General features: G+C 45.7%; 1 protein-coding gene across 3 annotated transcripts in view; it reads left to right on the top strand.

The window, feature by feature from the left end:
- Clec16a (C-type lectin domain containing 16A) overlaps window positions 1–12,510 on the top strand; it is a gene marked incomplete in the record, with an annotated part of 241,639 nt that overhangs the window by 9,333 nt on the left and 219,796 nt on the right. For all 3 annotated transcript variants that reach the window (XM_017797361.2, XM_017797362.2, XM_008829928.3), the window contains 2 exon segments: window positions 3,726–3,854; window positions 10,310–10,443. In XM_017797361.2, coding sequence (XP_017652850.1) covers window positions 3,726–3,854; window positions 10,310–10,443 — 263 coding nt within the window.

The raw sequence follows: 12,510 nt of genomic DNA, 5'->3' as shown, positions 1-12,510 counted from the left end.
AAAAAAAAAAAATTATAAAACCACCATAAAGAGGCAAGCCACAGTCAGGGAAAATAGCTGGAATATTTATACCCAACAAAGGATTTATAAGAATATATAAGGAACTCCATTAATAAGTAAAAATCACCCTGACTAGTAAAGTGGGCAAAAGTCTTGTAATTAGCCCCTTCCCAAAGGTGAAATGCAAATGATTCATAAACATGGGGGAGACAGCACTGCCTTGGTTTTCCCAAGGTAAAATCCCTTCAGGGCTGTGCCACTGAAAAAGGCTGAGAGCACCTAGTATTGGAAACAGATGAACTCTGACCATACCCCCTGAGTCACGGGGTTGACCAAGTTGCTGGATGTCCCTCAACCCCATGTCCTATCTTGGCCTGTGCAGTGGTGACAATGGGCATGTTCAGAGGTTAAATGAGTTTGAAAGTCATGTGAAGCCCTCACTTGGTGCCAGGCTCATGGGAGCTTCTAGGATCTTCTTGCAGGACTGAGTGCCCTGTCTGCTGTGTCTGAAAAGGCCTTCTAATTTTTTTTCAGAGATTACATAGCAAAAGCAGTTCCCATAACAACAGCAAGTACTTTCATTTCTGTCGTTCTTTTCCTTTTGCATTTTTTGAGACAGGGTCTCGCTGTGTAGCCCAGGCTGGCCTTAAACCTCAAGCAGTCCTTCTACCTTAGCTTCCCAGGTGTTCCTGGATTACAGGCATGCACCACCACCAGGCTTAATTACCTGTCCTTACTTACTTGCCACTCCTGATGCAACTCTAATAGGCAGGTGCTCAGGTATGTAGGTGCTGTTGCCATTACTGTGTTGCAGATGAGGTCAATGAGGTAAGGGGAATGAAGTAGCCTGCCCAGGATCACCAGGTCATCAGTGATGGAGATGTCTTCAGACCCAGATGTGCTAGTTCTGGTCTAATTACTCTACTGCTCACATACTCTACTGCTGCTCCAGAAGTGACCCACAAGTTCTACTTTCTGTTCCAGGCTCTCTGGACCTTCCTACCTAAGTGTCCCCTGGGGTCCTCTTGCTCCAGCTGTTTGGACCCAGCCTGATCTCACTTCCAAAGTCCCTGAAATATTCATACAATTTAATAATAAGGATGTTAATAACTGTCCCCATCATAAATGCCCATAGTATGATAACAGTAGCAGCTGGGGCTGCTTGTGTGGGGTGCGCCTGTGTGCCAGGCACCATGCTTGGCTCTTCATATGTATCATCATATTGAATCTGGAACAGTGCAGTGAAAAGGCCTCTGTTATCACTGTGCTGTAGACTGAGCTGCAGAGAGGTAAGGTCAATTGCCTAAGTGGCAGGGTCAGGGATCAACCCCAAAACTGTTGGACTCCAAGGCCTTTATCATAGCTCTGTGCTGTCACTTGAACTCTTGGCTATCTAGTCTTGTATACTATACTCCAACTTACATCAATGGAGACCATCCCCATCCCATTCATATGTAGCACCTGCTGTGTACCAGGTATTTTGGAGTCGCCAAGATCAGTACGGTGATGTTCCTAACCTTGGGCTCCAGTCTAGTCAGGGAGGCAGACAATTGTAAGTTGGGCTCTCTCTGCAGTGGCAAGTGTACTTGGGTAGAGGTGCTAGTGAAGAGGGACAGCCATGGGGCTAGAGGATGGGAGGGAGCCTTGTGTAAGGAAGGCTTCACCAACAGTGAGCTGGGCCTTGAAATATGAGGAAGAGCTGCTGGTTGACTGAGTGACAAGGACAGTCTAGGCAGACAGCTTAGTCAGTTGACATCAGGGCCCTGTCCTAAGTTCCTTCCTTCCTTCCTTTTTTTTTTTTTTTTTTTTTTTTTTTTTTAGATACAGTTTCCCTGTAGCCCCAGCTGGCCTGGAACTTGATTATGTAGACTAAGCTGGCCCTGAACTCACAGAGGTTTGCCTGCCTCTGCCTTCCGAGTGCTGGGATTAAAGACATACACATCACACTTCGCTTCTGTCCCAAGTTTCTTAAATTCCCCATTGTAGTTGGGAGTGCTCAGAGCAGATGTACTCATTCAGGTCACTGCCTCCCAGTGAGCCAGGAGTATGATGTGTGGCGCCAATGCATATTTGTTATCCTCTACATGGAAGAAAATTCCAGTGTGGTGAGAATCCGCTTCCCCCAACACACACCTGCACTGCCAGCCTTGCCTTGTCACCATCCGAGTGTCTGTCATCCTGTGGATTGCATGGAGAGTGTCACTGATGGCCACATTGGGCGTTGTGTAATAGCTGTCAAACTTCACTGGGGGCTGGGAATGTAGCTCAGTGGTAGAGCACAGGCTTAGCACATGTGAGGCCCTGGGTTTGATCTTTAGCAACACATGTGCACACGATTTCAACCCATGCACCTAGCCTCATTCAGTGGGGTTAGGGTAGAGAGCAGCTTCACTAGGTGAGTCAGGTGTAACACAGATTTATAATGGTCCCTGCAGGTTAACCCAGTGCAGTTCAGGTGCTGAGGGGTCACTGCATCACAAAGGGAAAGATAGCTTGTGTTCTCTCATGTAGCACTGCTGGTAGATTGGGGTGACTTATCTTTTTGGAGGGTTGTGCTACTTATAGCATGTTAAAAATTGTATGTAGGCAAGGCCTGGTAGCAGAGGACTGCATTTCCAGCTTCTTGAGAGGATCACAAATTCCAGGTTTGCTGGTCTGCAGAGTCAGTTCAAGGCTAACCTGGTAACTTACTGAGACCCTATCTCAAAATAAATAGTAATGAAAAGGGAGAGGCTGAGGTTGTAGCTGGTGGGGGGGGGGCTTAACAACAGGAAACATTAAATGTCCGACCAACTGATTTAAAATATAGTAGACAGCAACAATGTCACTATCATGAATCAACCCAGCTCCTGTTGCTCTATTTTTGAGGTTCTGCCCTTTTGGACTCTATCAGTTTTCTAGATTGTAGGTAGGACGGTTCCATCTACACTCTCTCTTTCTTGCTCCCCAGCACCACCCCCAAACTGAATATGGCCTGAAAGACAGCAGGAAGTGAATTCATCTCCTTTTGAGCCTGCTTTTCCTCCCTAAGCCCAAGACTTTTAACAGGTGAAGAAGTCACCTGGATCTCTGGGCCCAAGGCCTCTCCTACTCATTTCACTTTGGATTTAAGTATGTGTTCAGCACGTAAGCTCCTTACCCTAGACAGCTCTGTTTGAGCCCCAGTTCCGGTGTGCATGCTGCACATGAGGAAAACTGTGGACATTCTAAGGATAGACTTTTTGAGCACAAGCTGTTGTCCTAAGCTCTGGCTGTGGGGTCCACCATCTCTCAGAATCTTATCACCAGCCAGACTTCAAGCCCTACATCAGGTACTCGGCACTGACCACTGTCTCCACTGGCATCCATCACTGGGGTCTGTGTGAAGCAAGCCGTGCTTGCTCTTCCTTCAGTTCCACTAAATTAGAATACTCAGTAGGCTTGGGAGCCTCTGTTTTTCCAGGTTTCCAGGTCCAGGCAATTCTCTCACACCCTGAAGTCTGCCCTCAAGGGCTTGGCAGTGCTCTTGAGGTAGTTTGGGCTGAGGTTCCTGGAGTGTACTGCTTCTGAGCGTCCTCTGCTGTTTTTCTCTAGTGGTGACTCATGTCTACATCTGAATGGGAAATTGTACTAATAGAACCTTAAAAAACACTGCTGTGCTGTCCCCTAAGAATCACTACTGGCCCTTGGACTGGCTTTCATGTCATGTCGGTTGATAAGCTCTTATTTCCTTCCCTTTCTCTTAGATACCTGTATCACGTGTTAACCAAAAACACCACTGTCACAGAACAAAACCGGAACCTGCTGGTGGAGACCATCCGTTCCATCACGGAGATCCTGATTTGGGGAGATCAGAATGACAGCTCTGTATTTGAGTAAGGGGTCACAGCGCTTTGGTTTTCTGATCCTTCCTCTTTCTTTGAGTGTTCTTCCAAATGTTTTACCATGAGTCATTCCTAACAAAGTCGGGGCTTGATGCTGATTTGGTCTTGCCTGAATATATATATCTATATCAAATGTCCTTGAGACACTGTAGAGGTGCCAGCTAAAAATGGAGGCGCTATGAAAGTAAGCATCTCAGAAACCCGAAAGTGTCATGGATAACATTCCAAGACGTGTCCTGTCATCTGCCCACTGGTAGGAGGAATGCCCTGGGCAGTGAGTCTCTAAGTAAGCAGAAAGGACTTGCCCTGAGGAAGTTACTAAGGGCCAGCAGTTAATTTGTTTATTTTTGATTTTTTGCATGTGTATGTATATGGTGTGTATGGGTGTTGAAGTGCATGTGTGTAAGCATGTGTAGGCTGATATTCACGTGTGTATGAATGTGTGCATGGGTGTGAAGATCAGAGGTTGATGATGGCTGTCTTCCTCAGTCACTCTGCACTTTATTTACTGGGGCAGGTCTCTTGCGGAACCCAAAGCTCGACATTCAGGCTAGTTTACTAGAGCTACCCAGCCTGTCCCAGGGATGCCCAATCTCTGCCTCCAGAGGGCTGGGAACACAGGCAGGCCACCATATCCCTCTGGTTTTTACATGGGTTCTGGGGATCTGAACTCAGGCTTGTGAGGCAAGCAGCTTTGAGAGATAGTCCAGTACATTTCTTCCTTGCCCCACATGGAGGCTCTATTGGTGTCCCCATATGTAGCTGATAGATAAGGAAACTTTTCAAAACCAGAACCCACCATGAAGTTTCTCCCCATCCTCATACTTCCTAAACAAGCAGCCTTAAGCCAGGCTCTTTTTCTCTCTCAGCCTCAAAAAAAAAAAAAAAAAAAAAAAAAAAAACAAGGGCTGGGGGTGAGGGGGGACTGGAGAGATGGCTCAGTGGTTAAGAGCACTGATTGCTTTTACCAAGAACCTGGGTGTGAGTCTCAGCACCCACATGGTGGCTAACAACTGTCTATAACTCCAGTTACAGGGGATCTGACACCCTCTTCTGACCTCTGCAGGTATTGCATGACACAATGCATGGTACACTTATACACATGCAAGCAAATGGATTCATACACATAAAATAAAAATAATAAATAAAATATTTTTTAAAAAGAGAGTTAGAGGATTCTCTGTCTAGTGCCTGGCACTGAAAAGGTCTCAGAGATGATAGCAAGTGATAGAAAGAGATGTGCCTACGGACAGCTAAAAGACAAAGGTGACTGGGCATAGTGGTGCGTCTTAGATGGATCTCTGAGTTCAAGACCTGCCCGGTTAACATAGCAAGTTCCAGGCCAGCCATCTCTGAGATCTCTGGGTTCAAGGCCAGCCTGGTCAACATAGCAAGTTCCAGGCCAGCCAGGGCTACATAATGAGACCCTGTTTCAAAAAAACAACCCAACAAACAAACAAAACAAAATAAAAACCCCACAAAGGCTGGAAACCAGGGACCGACTTCTCTATACCTATCTTGAAGTTTTAATGTACAAGGGTTTGAGATTGGGTTACAATAACCAATAACACAGATTCATATTCTCTCTCTCTCTCTCTCTCTCTCTCTCTCTGTGTGTGTGTGTGTGTGTGTGTGTGTGTGTGTGTGTGTGTGTGTTCAGTAGTCTCAAAACCTAGCACACTTTTAAAACCCATTTAAGGACCAGCAAGATAGCTCAGCAAGTAAAGGCATCTGCTGCCAGCTTGATGACCTGAGTTTAATCCTTGGGACCCACAGAGTGGAAGGAGAGAACCAACTCACCAGGTTGTCTTCTGACCATCACATGCATGCTGAGGCATGTGCACTTCCACACATATACACATAAACAAGTAAATATAATTAATGTAATTTTTAAAATTAAAAACAAAAGTGTTGCATTTCTAGCCTCGCTGGCTCCATCCTTTCTTCTTTTTTCTTTTTTAAATTACTTTGTTTTTATGTATATGGTATTCTAGTTTGATTTCTATGGTTTTGATGAAACACTGACAACCAACCTGGGGAAGAAAGGATTTATTTCATGTTACAGATTACAGTTTGTCATTGAGGGAGTTCGGGACAGGAACTCAAGGCAGGAACCTGGAGGCAAAAACTGAAGCAGAGACCATGGAGGAGCTCTGCTCACTGGCTTGCTCAGCTACTTTTCTCTCTTTTTTAAAAAAAAATTTTATTATTTTTATTTTATGTGTATGCGTGTATTGGCTGCATGTAGGTAAGTGCACCTGTGTCATGCAATGCCCGCAGAGGTCAGAAGAGGCTGTTGGATCCCCTGGGACTGGAGTTTCGGACAGTTGTTAGCTGCCATATAGGTGCTGGGGTTCAAACCTGGGTCTTCTGCAAGAACAATCAGTGTTCTTAATCGCTGGGACTGGAGTTTCGGACAGTTGTTAGCTGCCATATAGGTGCTGGGGTATGAACCCGGGTCTTCTGCAAGAACAACCAGTGTTCTTAACTGCTGAGCCATCTCCAGCCCCATCAGCTACTTTTCTTATACAGCCCAGGCCCACCTGCCTAGGGATGGCACTGCTCACAGTCAGCTGGGTCCTTCTACATCAATTGGCAATCAAGAAAATGCCCTAGAGACATGCCCACAGGCCAGTCCGATGAAGGAAATTCCTCAACTGAGACTCCTCCCTTCCAGATGAATCTAGTTTGTCTCATGTTGACCAAAAACAAAAAAACCCAAAACAAAAGCCTAACCAGCATATATGGAGTGTGTGTTTGTACACGGACTCCTGTGTATGAATATAAGTGTATGGAACCAGGGTTGCACATGCCTTGTTGTATATATGGGAGTTGGGACAACCTTGGATGTCTGTCCTCACCTTTCATCTTGTTTGAGGCAGTGTTTCTTGTTCACTGCTGTGTATGCCAGGCTAGCTGACCCTTGAGTTTCCTGGGATTCGCCTATCTGCCTTCCAGCACTGGGGTTATAGATATACACTACCCAGTCTGGCTTCTGGGGATTTGAACTCAGACACTCACACTTATGTGTACAAGTACTTTACCCACTGAGTCATCTTCTCAGTCCAGGCTTCTTAAAAGTTAGCCTCATTTGGTTTGCAGGACAGTGCCTTTTCATCAGTAAAGTTACCTAACAGAGCTCTCTGCAGAAAATGCAAACTGCTTAAATGTAAACATGAGACACAAGCCATGATCCCCAGAGGAAAACACGGGCACGGTAGAGTAGTGTGTAGCTTAGAAATGGGACTGTTCCTTTTATGGGTCCACAGGGAATTTATTTGTTTATTGTTGAAAACAAGAAAAAACCTTGGGTTAAAGATTAGAGATGGTAACCCTGCACCCTCTTTCTTCTTTCTTTCTCTCTTTTTCTTTCCTTCCTTTCTTTCTTCTGCCTCCTCCTTCTTTTCCCTCCCTCCCTCCCCCCCTCTCTTTCTCTCTCTCTTTCTTTCTTTCTCTCTCTCTCTCTCTCTTTCTTTCTTTCTTTCTTTCTTTCTTTCTTTCTTTCTTTCTTTCGCAGAGCCTATTTGTCAGCTTGAAAAATTGCTGAGCACCAAGTGTGGCCAAGCACACCTGTAATCCTAGCACTCTGGAAGCTGAGATAAAAGGATCATAAGGTCAAGGCCAGCTAGACTAAAAACCCTTGTCCAAAAAGGAGAAGGGAGAGAGGGAGGGAGGGAGGGTGAACTGAACTCTTAAGAGTCACAGCAGTCCTGAAATAGCTGCAGTCCTTAAGAAAAAAAATTTTTAAGTATATTTTTGTTATATTTGTACATTTAGTATATTTTCCTCATGATTATACTAGAGAAAGTGCTGTGGAGGTGTAGTGCCCTTCTCATCCGTCATAGCAGGGCACTCAGGATGGCTGCAGGATACCATAGTCACCTGGCTAAGGGGCTCCTGCTGTGTGTCTCTAAAGTTATTCTTCCTCCCATTCCTAGGCCGGCCCTCCCTCCCTCTTTCCCTCCCTCCCTTCCTCCCATTTTGTGATTTTTGTTTTGTGAGACAGGGTCACATTAAGCCTAGGCTGGCCTTGAACTTGCTTTGTAGCTGTTGCTGATCTTGAACTTCTGAACCTCCTCCCTCTATCTCTTAAGTTATGGGGGATTATAGGCATGTGCCACCATCCACTGTGATTTTCTTTCTTTTTTTCAGAGGCAGGGTCTCACTATGTAGCCCCAGCTGGCCTAGAACCTGGAACTTACTATGTAGACCAGGCTGGCCTCGATCTTATAGAGATCTGTCTGTTTCTGCCTCCCGACTGCTGGGATTAAAGGTGTGCACCACCACATAGGGCACACTTAGACTGTTTTTCAGAAAAGCATCACTTAGTCTTGGCTACCTTAAGACTTAAGGAGTGAGGATTAGGCTCCACTTTCTAGAACGGCAGAGTATCTGCAGATATTGTTTAAAATTCTTCTGTTTGGGAAATTTGTCTCTTCTTCCCCATTTGTTCATTTATTTAATCATTTTCTTATATCAGTATAAACTTTGTGGCTATTTAGTTTATACATTAATTAGGTTGTGATTGAGTACTCTGCTATCGTTCAGATTGCTCCAGCATTCGGCATTGGGGCCTCTGTCCAATTGGCTCCCGTGTCCCTTGCTTTCTGAGCATTTCTTTACTTGTTGGCACTATAAGATACTCCAGACTTATTTTATATTTTTGATGAACCAGAATCAACCATTTTTCTAAGGAGTCCCCATTTTCCTAAGAAGTTTTCAAAAATCCAGTCTTAGGGCTAGCTCAATGCTTGCAGCACAAGCATGAGGACCTGAGTTCAGATATTACTACATGTAAAAGCCACCTTGGTAGTCCATAATCCCAGTGCTTCTGTGGCAAGGTGGGAGGCAGAGACAGGAGGATCCTGGGGAAATCGGGAAGGCCAGCAAGCCTAGCATGTGCAGAGCGATGACACCCTATCTCAAACAAGGTGGAAAGCGAGGACCAACACCCAAGGTTGTCCTGTGACCTACACACATGTACCTTGGCATGTGCATGCCTATGCACATGAACGCACTCGCACACACACATCATGCAGACAAAGATAAAAAAATTCCAGTTTGGGCATTTCACACTGAATCTCCTAAGTTACTCCTGAAACAAAATCTAGGTGCAGACATTGACAAGTTCCTCCATGGCATTGTATGCCAGTGTGTGCTTTGGTGAGTCTGGAGAGTCACTGGCTTGTATAACTTGAAGCCGAAGCAGGGAAAATAGGTCAGATGCCAGAAATACTCTGGAGGTCAATGGGAACAGCATTTATAGGCACATGCGTTCCCTGAGTCAGAGTGGTAGGAAATCTTAGGTTTTTGTTTTCATTTAGTTTTAGTTTTGAGTTTTGGTTTTAAGGTCACATTTAATCATTCATTTTTCAGGGATTCAAACAGAAATTATGTGGCAGTGAGTGTCAGGCCCCTGGTCCTGCCCCTGTAGAGCTGACAGTTGAGGGGAGAGAGACACCCCCAAACTAAGTCAAACAGCAGACTCGTGTTTTCCTTTTTCTGAGACAGGGCCTCATGTATCCCAGGCTAGTTTTAAACTCACTATAGAGCCAAGAGGATGATTCTGAACTTGTGATTCTCCCGCCTACACCTCCCAAGTACTGGGATTACAGAGTACACTTCCATGCCTGGTTTATGTAGTGCTGGGGATAGAACCCATGCTAGGCAAGCACTCTTACCAACTGAGCCACATCCTTAGCCCTTGACTGCAGAGATTTCTTCTGACTATTCCAAATGAGAGTATACCTGATCTTAGCTCAAATACACTGAGTAAATCACTAGAAATAACATCTTCTTTCTTAAAGGAATGGCATTGAAGGTTCTGTTTCTAACATGTATCCTCAAAGCCAGTGCCTCCTGGCTGTGTGTAGACAAGTGTCCTTTCCAGTTAAAGAAAAGCAGAAGCCGACCTGGGTGCTGGCTAGGGTCCCTCTACCACACCAGTGCCTTCGTCTTACCCTCTAGTTCTTTTACCTGAGATAGGGAAGCTACAAAGTGATCAAGAAGAAGTAAAAATCTATGCTATCACTCAGCGTTATCTTGCCCCTGCAGGGAATTCGAGTTCTGTTTTTTTTTTCTACACTTCAAACTATGGAGTGCAAAGGAAAGAGGCACAGTAAGGGGTGCTAAGGAACAGACTGTTTATGTGCTAGAAAGCACTCCTTACCTGGTGTACTGGCACATGCTGCTGTGTGATTAATCAGTAGGTAAAGAGCTCCTGTTCTGTCAGAATCTAGTTCACCACTTCTTGGAACCAGCATCAGCCTCACATTCTGAGAAAGGAAGAGAGGGAATTGGAAGGCTGCTCATTGGCAGATGGCATCATGGGACACAGAGGCTGTACAGGAATCACAGTCTAACCTCTCCACTGCTTTCAGGGTGACTCTGTATATGCAAGCTGTGAATGTACTCTACCCCCTGACCCTTTCTCATTTTCTCCCCAGCTTCTTCCTGGAGAAGAACATGTTTGTTTTCTTCTTGAACATTCTGCGGCAGAAATCTGGCCGTTATGTGTGTGTGCAGCTGCTGCAGACCTTGAACATCCTCTTTGAGAACATCAGCCATGAGACATCACTCTGTAAGGATACTGCTTACCATTTGCCTGTGTACTGCCTGGTGCCAGCTCAGTGGGGTAGTAGCTTGGCGTGGTTTTGCACATTTGTGCTTTGCATGTATGCAGTCTCCCCAGGCTGACCTCACAAAGCCCACAGGCTGAGTAGCTTAGATGGTAGAGGTTTGTTTTCCTGGCTGTTCTGGAGGCTGGAGGCCCAAGTTGAAGCTGACATCAGGCCTGGTTTCTGGTGAAGGCTGTCTTCATAGATAGCCAGTCTCAATCTGCTTTCTGTTCACTATAACAAACTCCTTGAGACTAGGTAATTTACAAGTATGAGGTTTATTTTGGCTTAAGATTTTGAAGGCCTAGAGGTCCAAGTCTTGTGAGGGCCTTCTGCTACTTCAACTCATGGCAGAAAAGGCCTGTGCAAAAGACATAGAACACTTGCTTATAGCACACAGTAACTGTCTTTTTTTTTTTAAGCTTCTGAGTTTCTTTAAATTGCATTTTGTGTGTGTGTGTGCATGTGCATGCACACACATGGAGATTAAAAGACAGCTTGCGGGAGAGTTGGTTCTCTCTTTCCACCATGTGGGTCCTGGGGTTGAAACTCAGGTAGTCAGGCTTGGAGGCAAGTGCCTTTAACCTGCTAAGCCATCTCTCCAACTTACAGTAACCTGCTCTTGAGGTAAGAGAGTAAAACTCATGTGAAAAAGACATTATTGCATCATGATGACTCCCCCTCCATTACCTAAACACCTCCTACTAGGTCTCACCTCTAACACAGCCACATCCAGAAACTAAGATTATGACACATGAAACTTTAGGGGACACACTTAGACCTTAGCCATCTTCTCACTGTGCATGGCCCTGCCTTCCTGTGTGTGAGACTGAGATCCAGAGAGAGGAAAGAGAAAGGGAGGGAGAGAACACTTTGTGGTCTCTCTACTCTTATAGAATCACCAGTTCCCTCAGAGTTGGACCTCCACCTTTGTGACCTCATTTGACCTTAATTACTCTTGAAAGTTCTCTCTCCATATGCAGTCACCTGGGGCCAGAGGACTGCAGCCTATGAATTTGTTGGGGCACAATTCATTTTAGTGTGGTGGGGTACTCTAAAGGACTAAAAAAAACATTCCCCTCTTCTCAGTGACTGGGATGTGTGTGCATTCCTTCTGTATGGTGAATAGTCAGCCCATGGCATAATAGTGAAGGAGGAGGGGGAGGAGGGGAAGCTCTACCTCAGGGCCTGAGGGTATAGGCTTTGGCGCCAACTTCAGCTTCAACTTTGCTGCCCCTCACCCGCCCTTGCTAAGCTCAGTTTATTCACTTATAACAGTCATTCCTGGGAAGGAGGGACTATTAGGTCTCTCATTTTAACTCCAAGAAAAATTTGAGTCATGGTTCCAAAGTAACAGTTTGGTGAGGTCAGACTAGAGGAGAGATTTTGGCCCAGAAGAATGAGCTTAGTTGAGATGCTGATATTGTCTGTGGACACTGTTGGCGTCTAAAGCTAGTCCTGATTGTCATAGTCCAGGTGGAGAGGGGCTGTTGAACATCCTGCCAGGACAGACCCTTAGCAGAGCCTAGCCCAAACCACCATCAGTGTTGGGATTGAGCAAACCTGTCATGGTTCCTAATCCTCCCTGCGGTCTAGTAGGTTCCCCTCCTCCCTGTGGTTGCCAGCTTTGTTATTCCAAGATGACAACATGGAGCCCAGGCCCTGCCCTCAAAGAGTACAGGAGAATTGGTTGAGTGCCCTGAGCAAAGGCAGGTGCTGAGTTCCTGGGACAAGTCTGGAAAAGGGTCTAGTTGGGGGAAGGAGGTAAGCATGCTGGCTGTTCTGTGGGGTCTGAGCGCTGCTGTGTAGTGACTGCAGCAGTGGCAGCTAGGTGGTGCTGCTGCCCCATTACACCTCCTTCCCCATTCCCATGACCACAGACTGACAGATGCAGCTGATTCATGTTTCCCTGTGTGGTTTCCCTTGTTATCAGCTTCTGTTTCACTGGATGTGAAACAAGTGTGGTTTCTGAGCTCTGAGGGGAAGATCCAACTCTGAGCACAGGCCCAGGGCTCAGCCAGAACTGGGCA

The sequence above is a fragment of the Nannospalax galili genome, unplaced genomic scaffold, assembly GCF_000622305.1.
Source record: "Nannospalax galili isolate Female #2095 unplaced genomic scaffold, S.galili_v1.0 scaffold32, whole genome shotgun sequence".
NCBI lineage: Eukaryota > Metazoa > Chordata > Mammalia > Rodentia > Spalacidae > Nannospalax > Nannospalax galili.
Note: the sequence above shows the minus strand (reverse complement) of the source record. Positions and strands in the feature narration are given on the sequence as shown.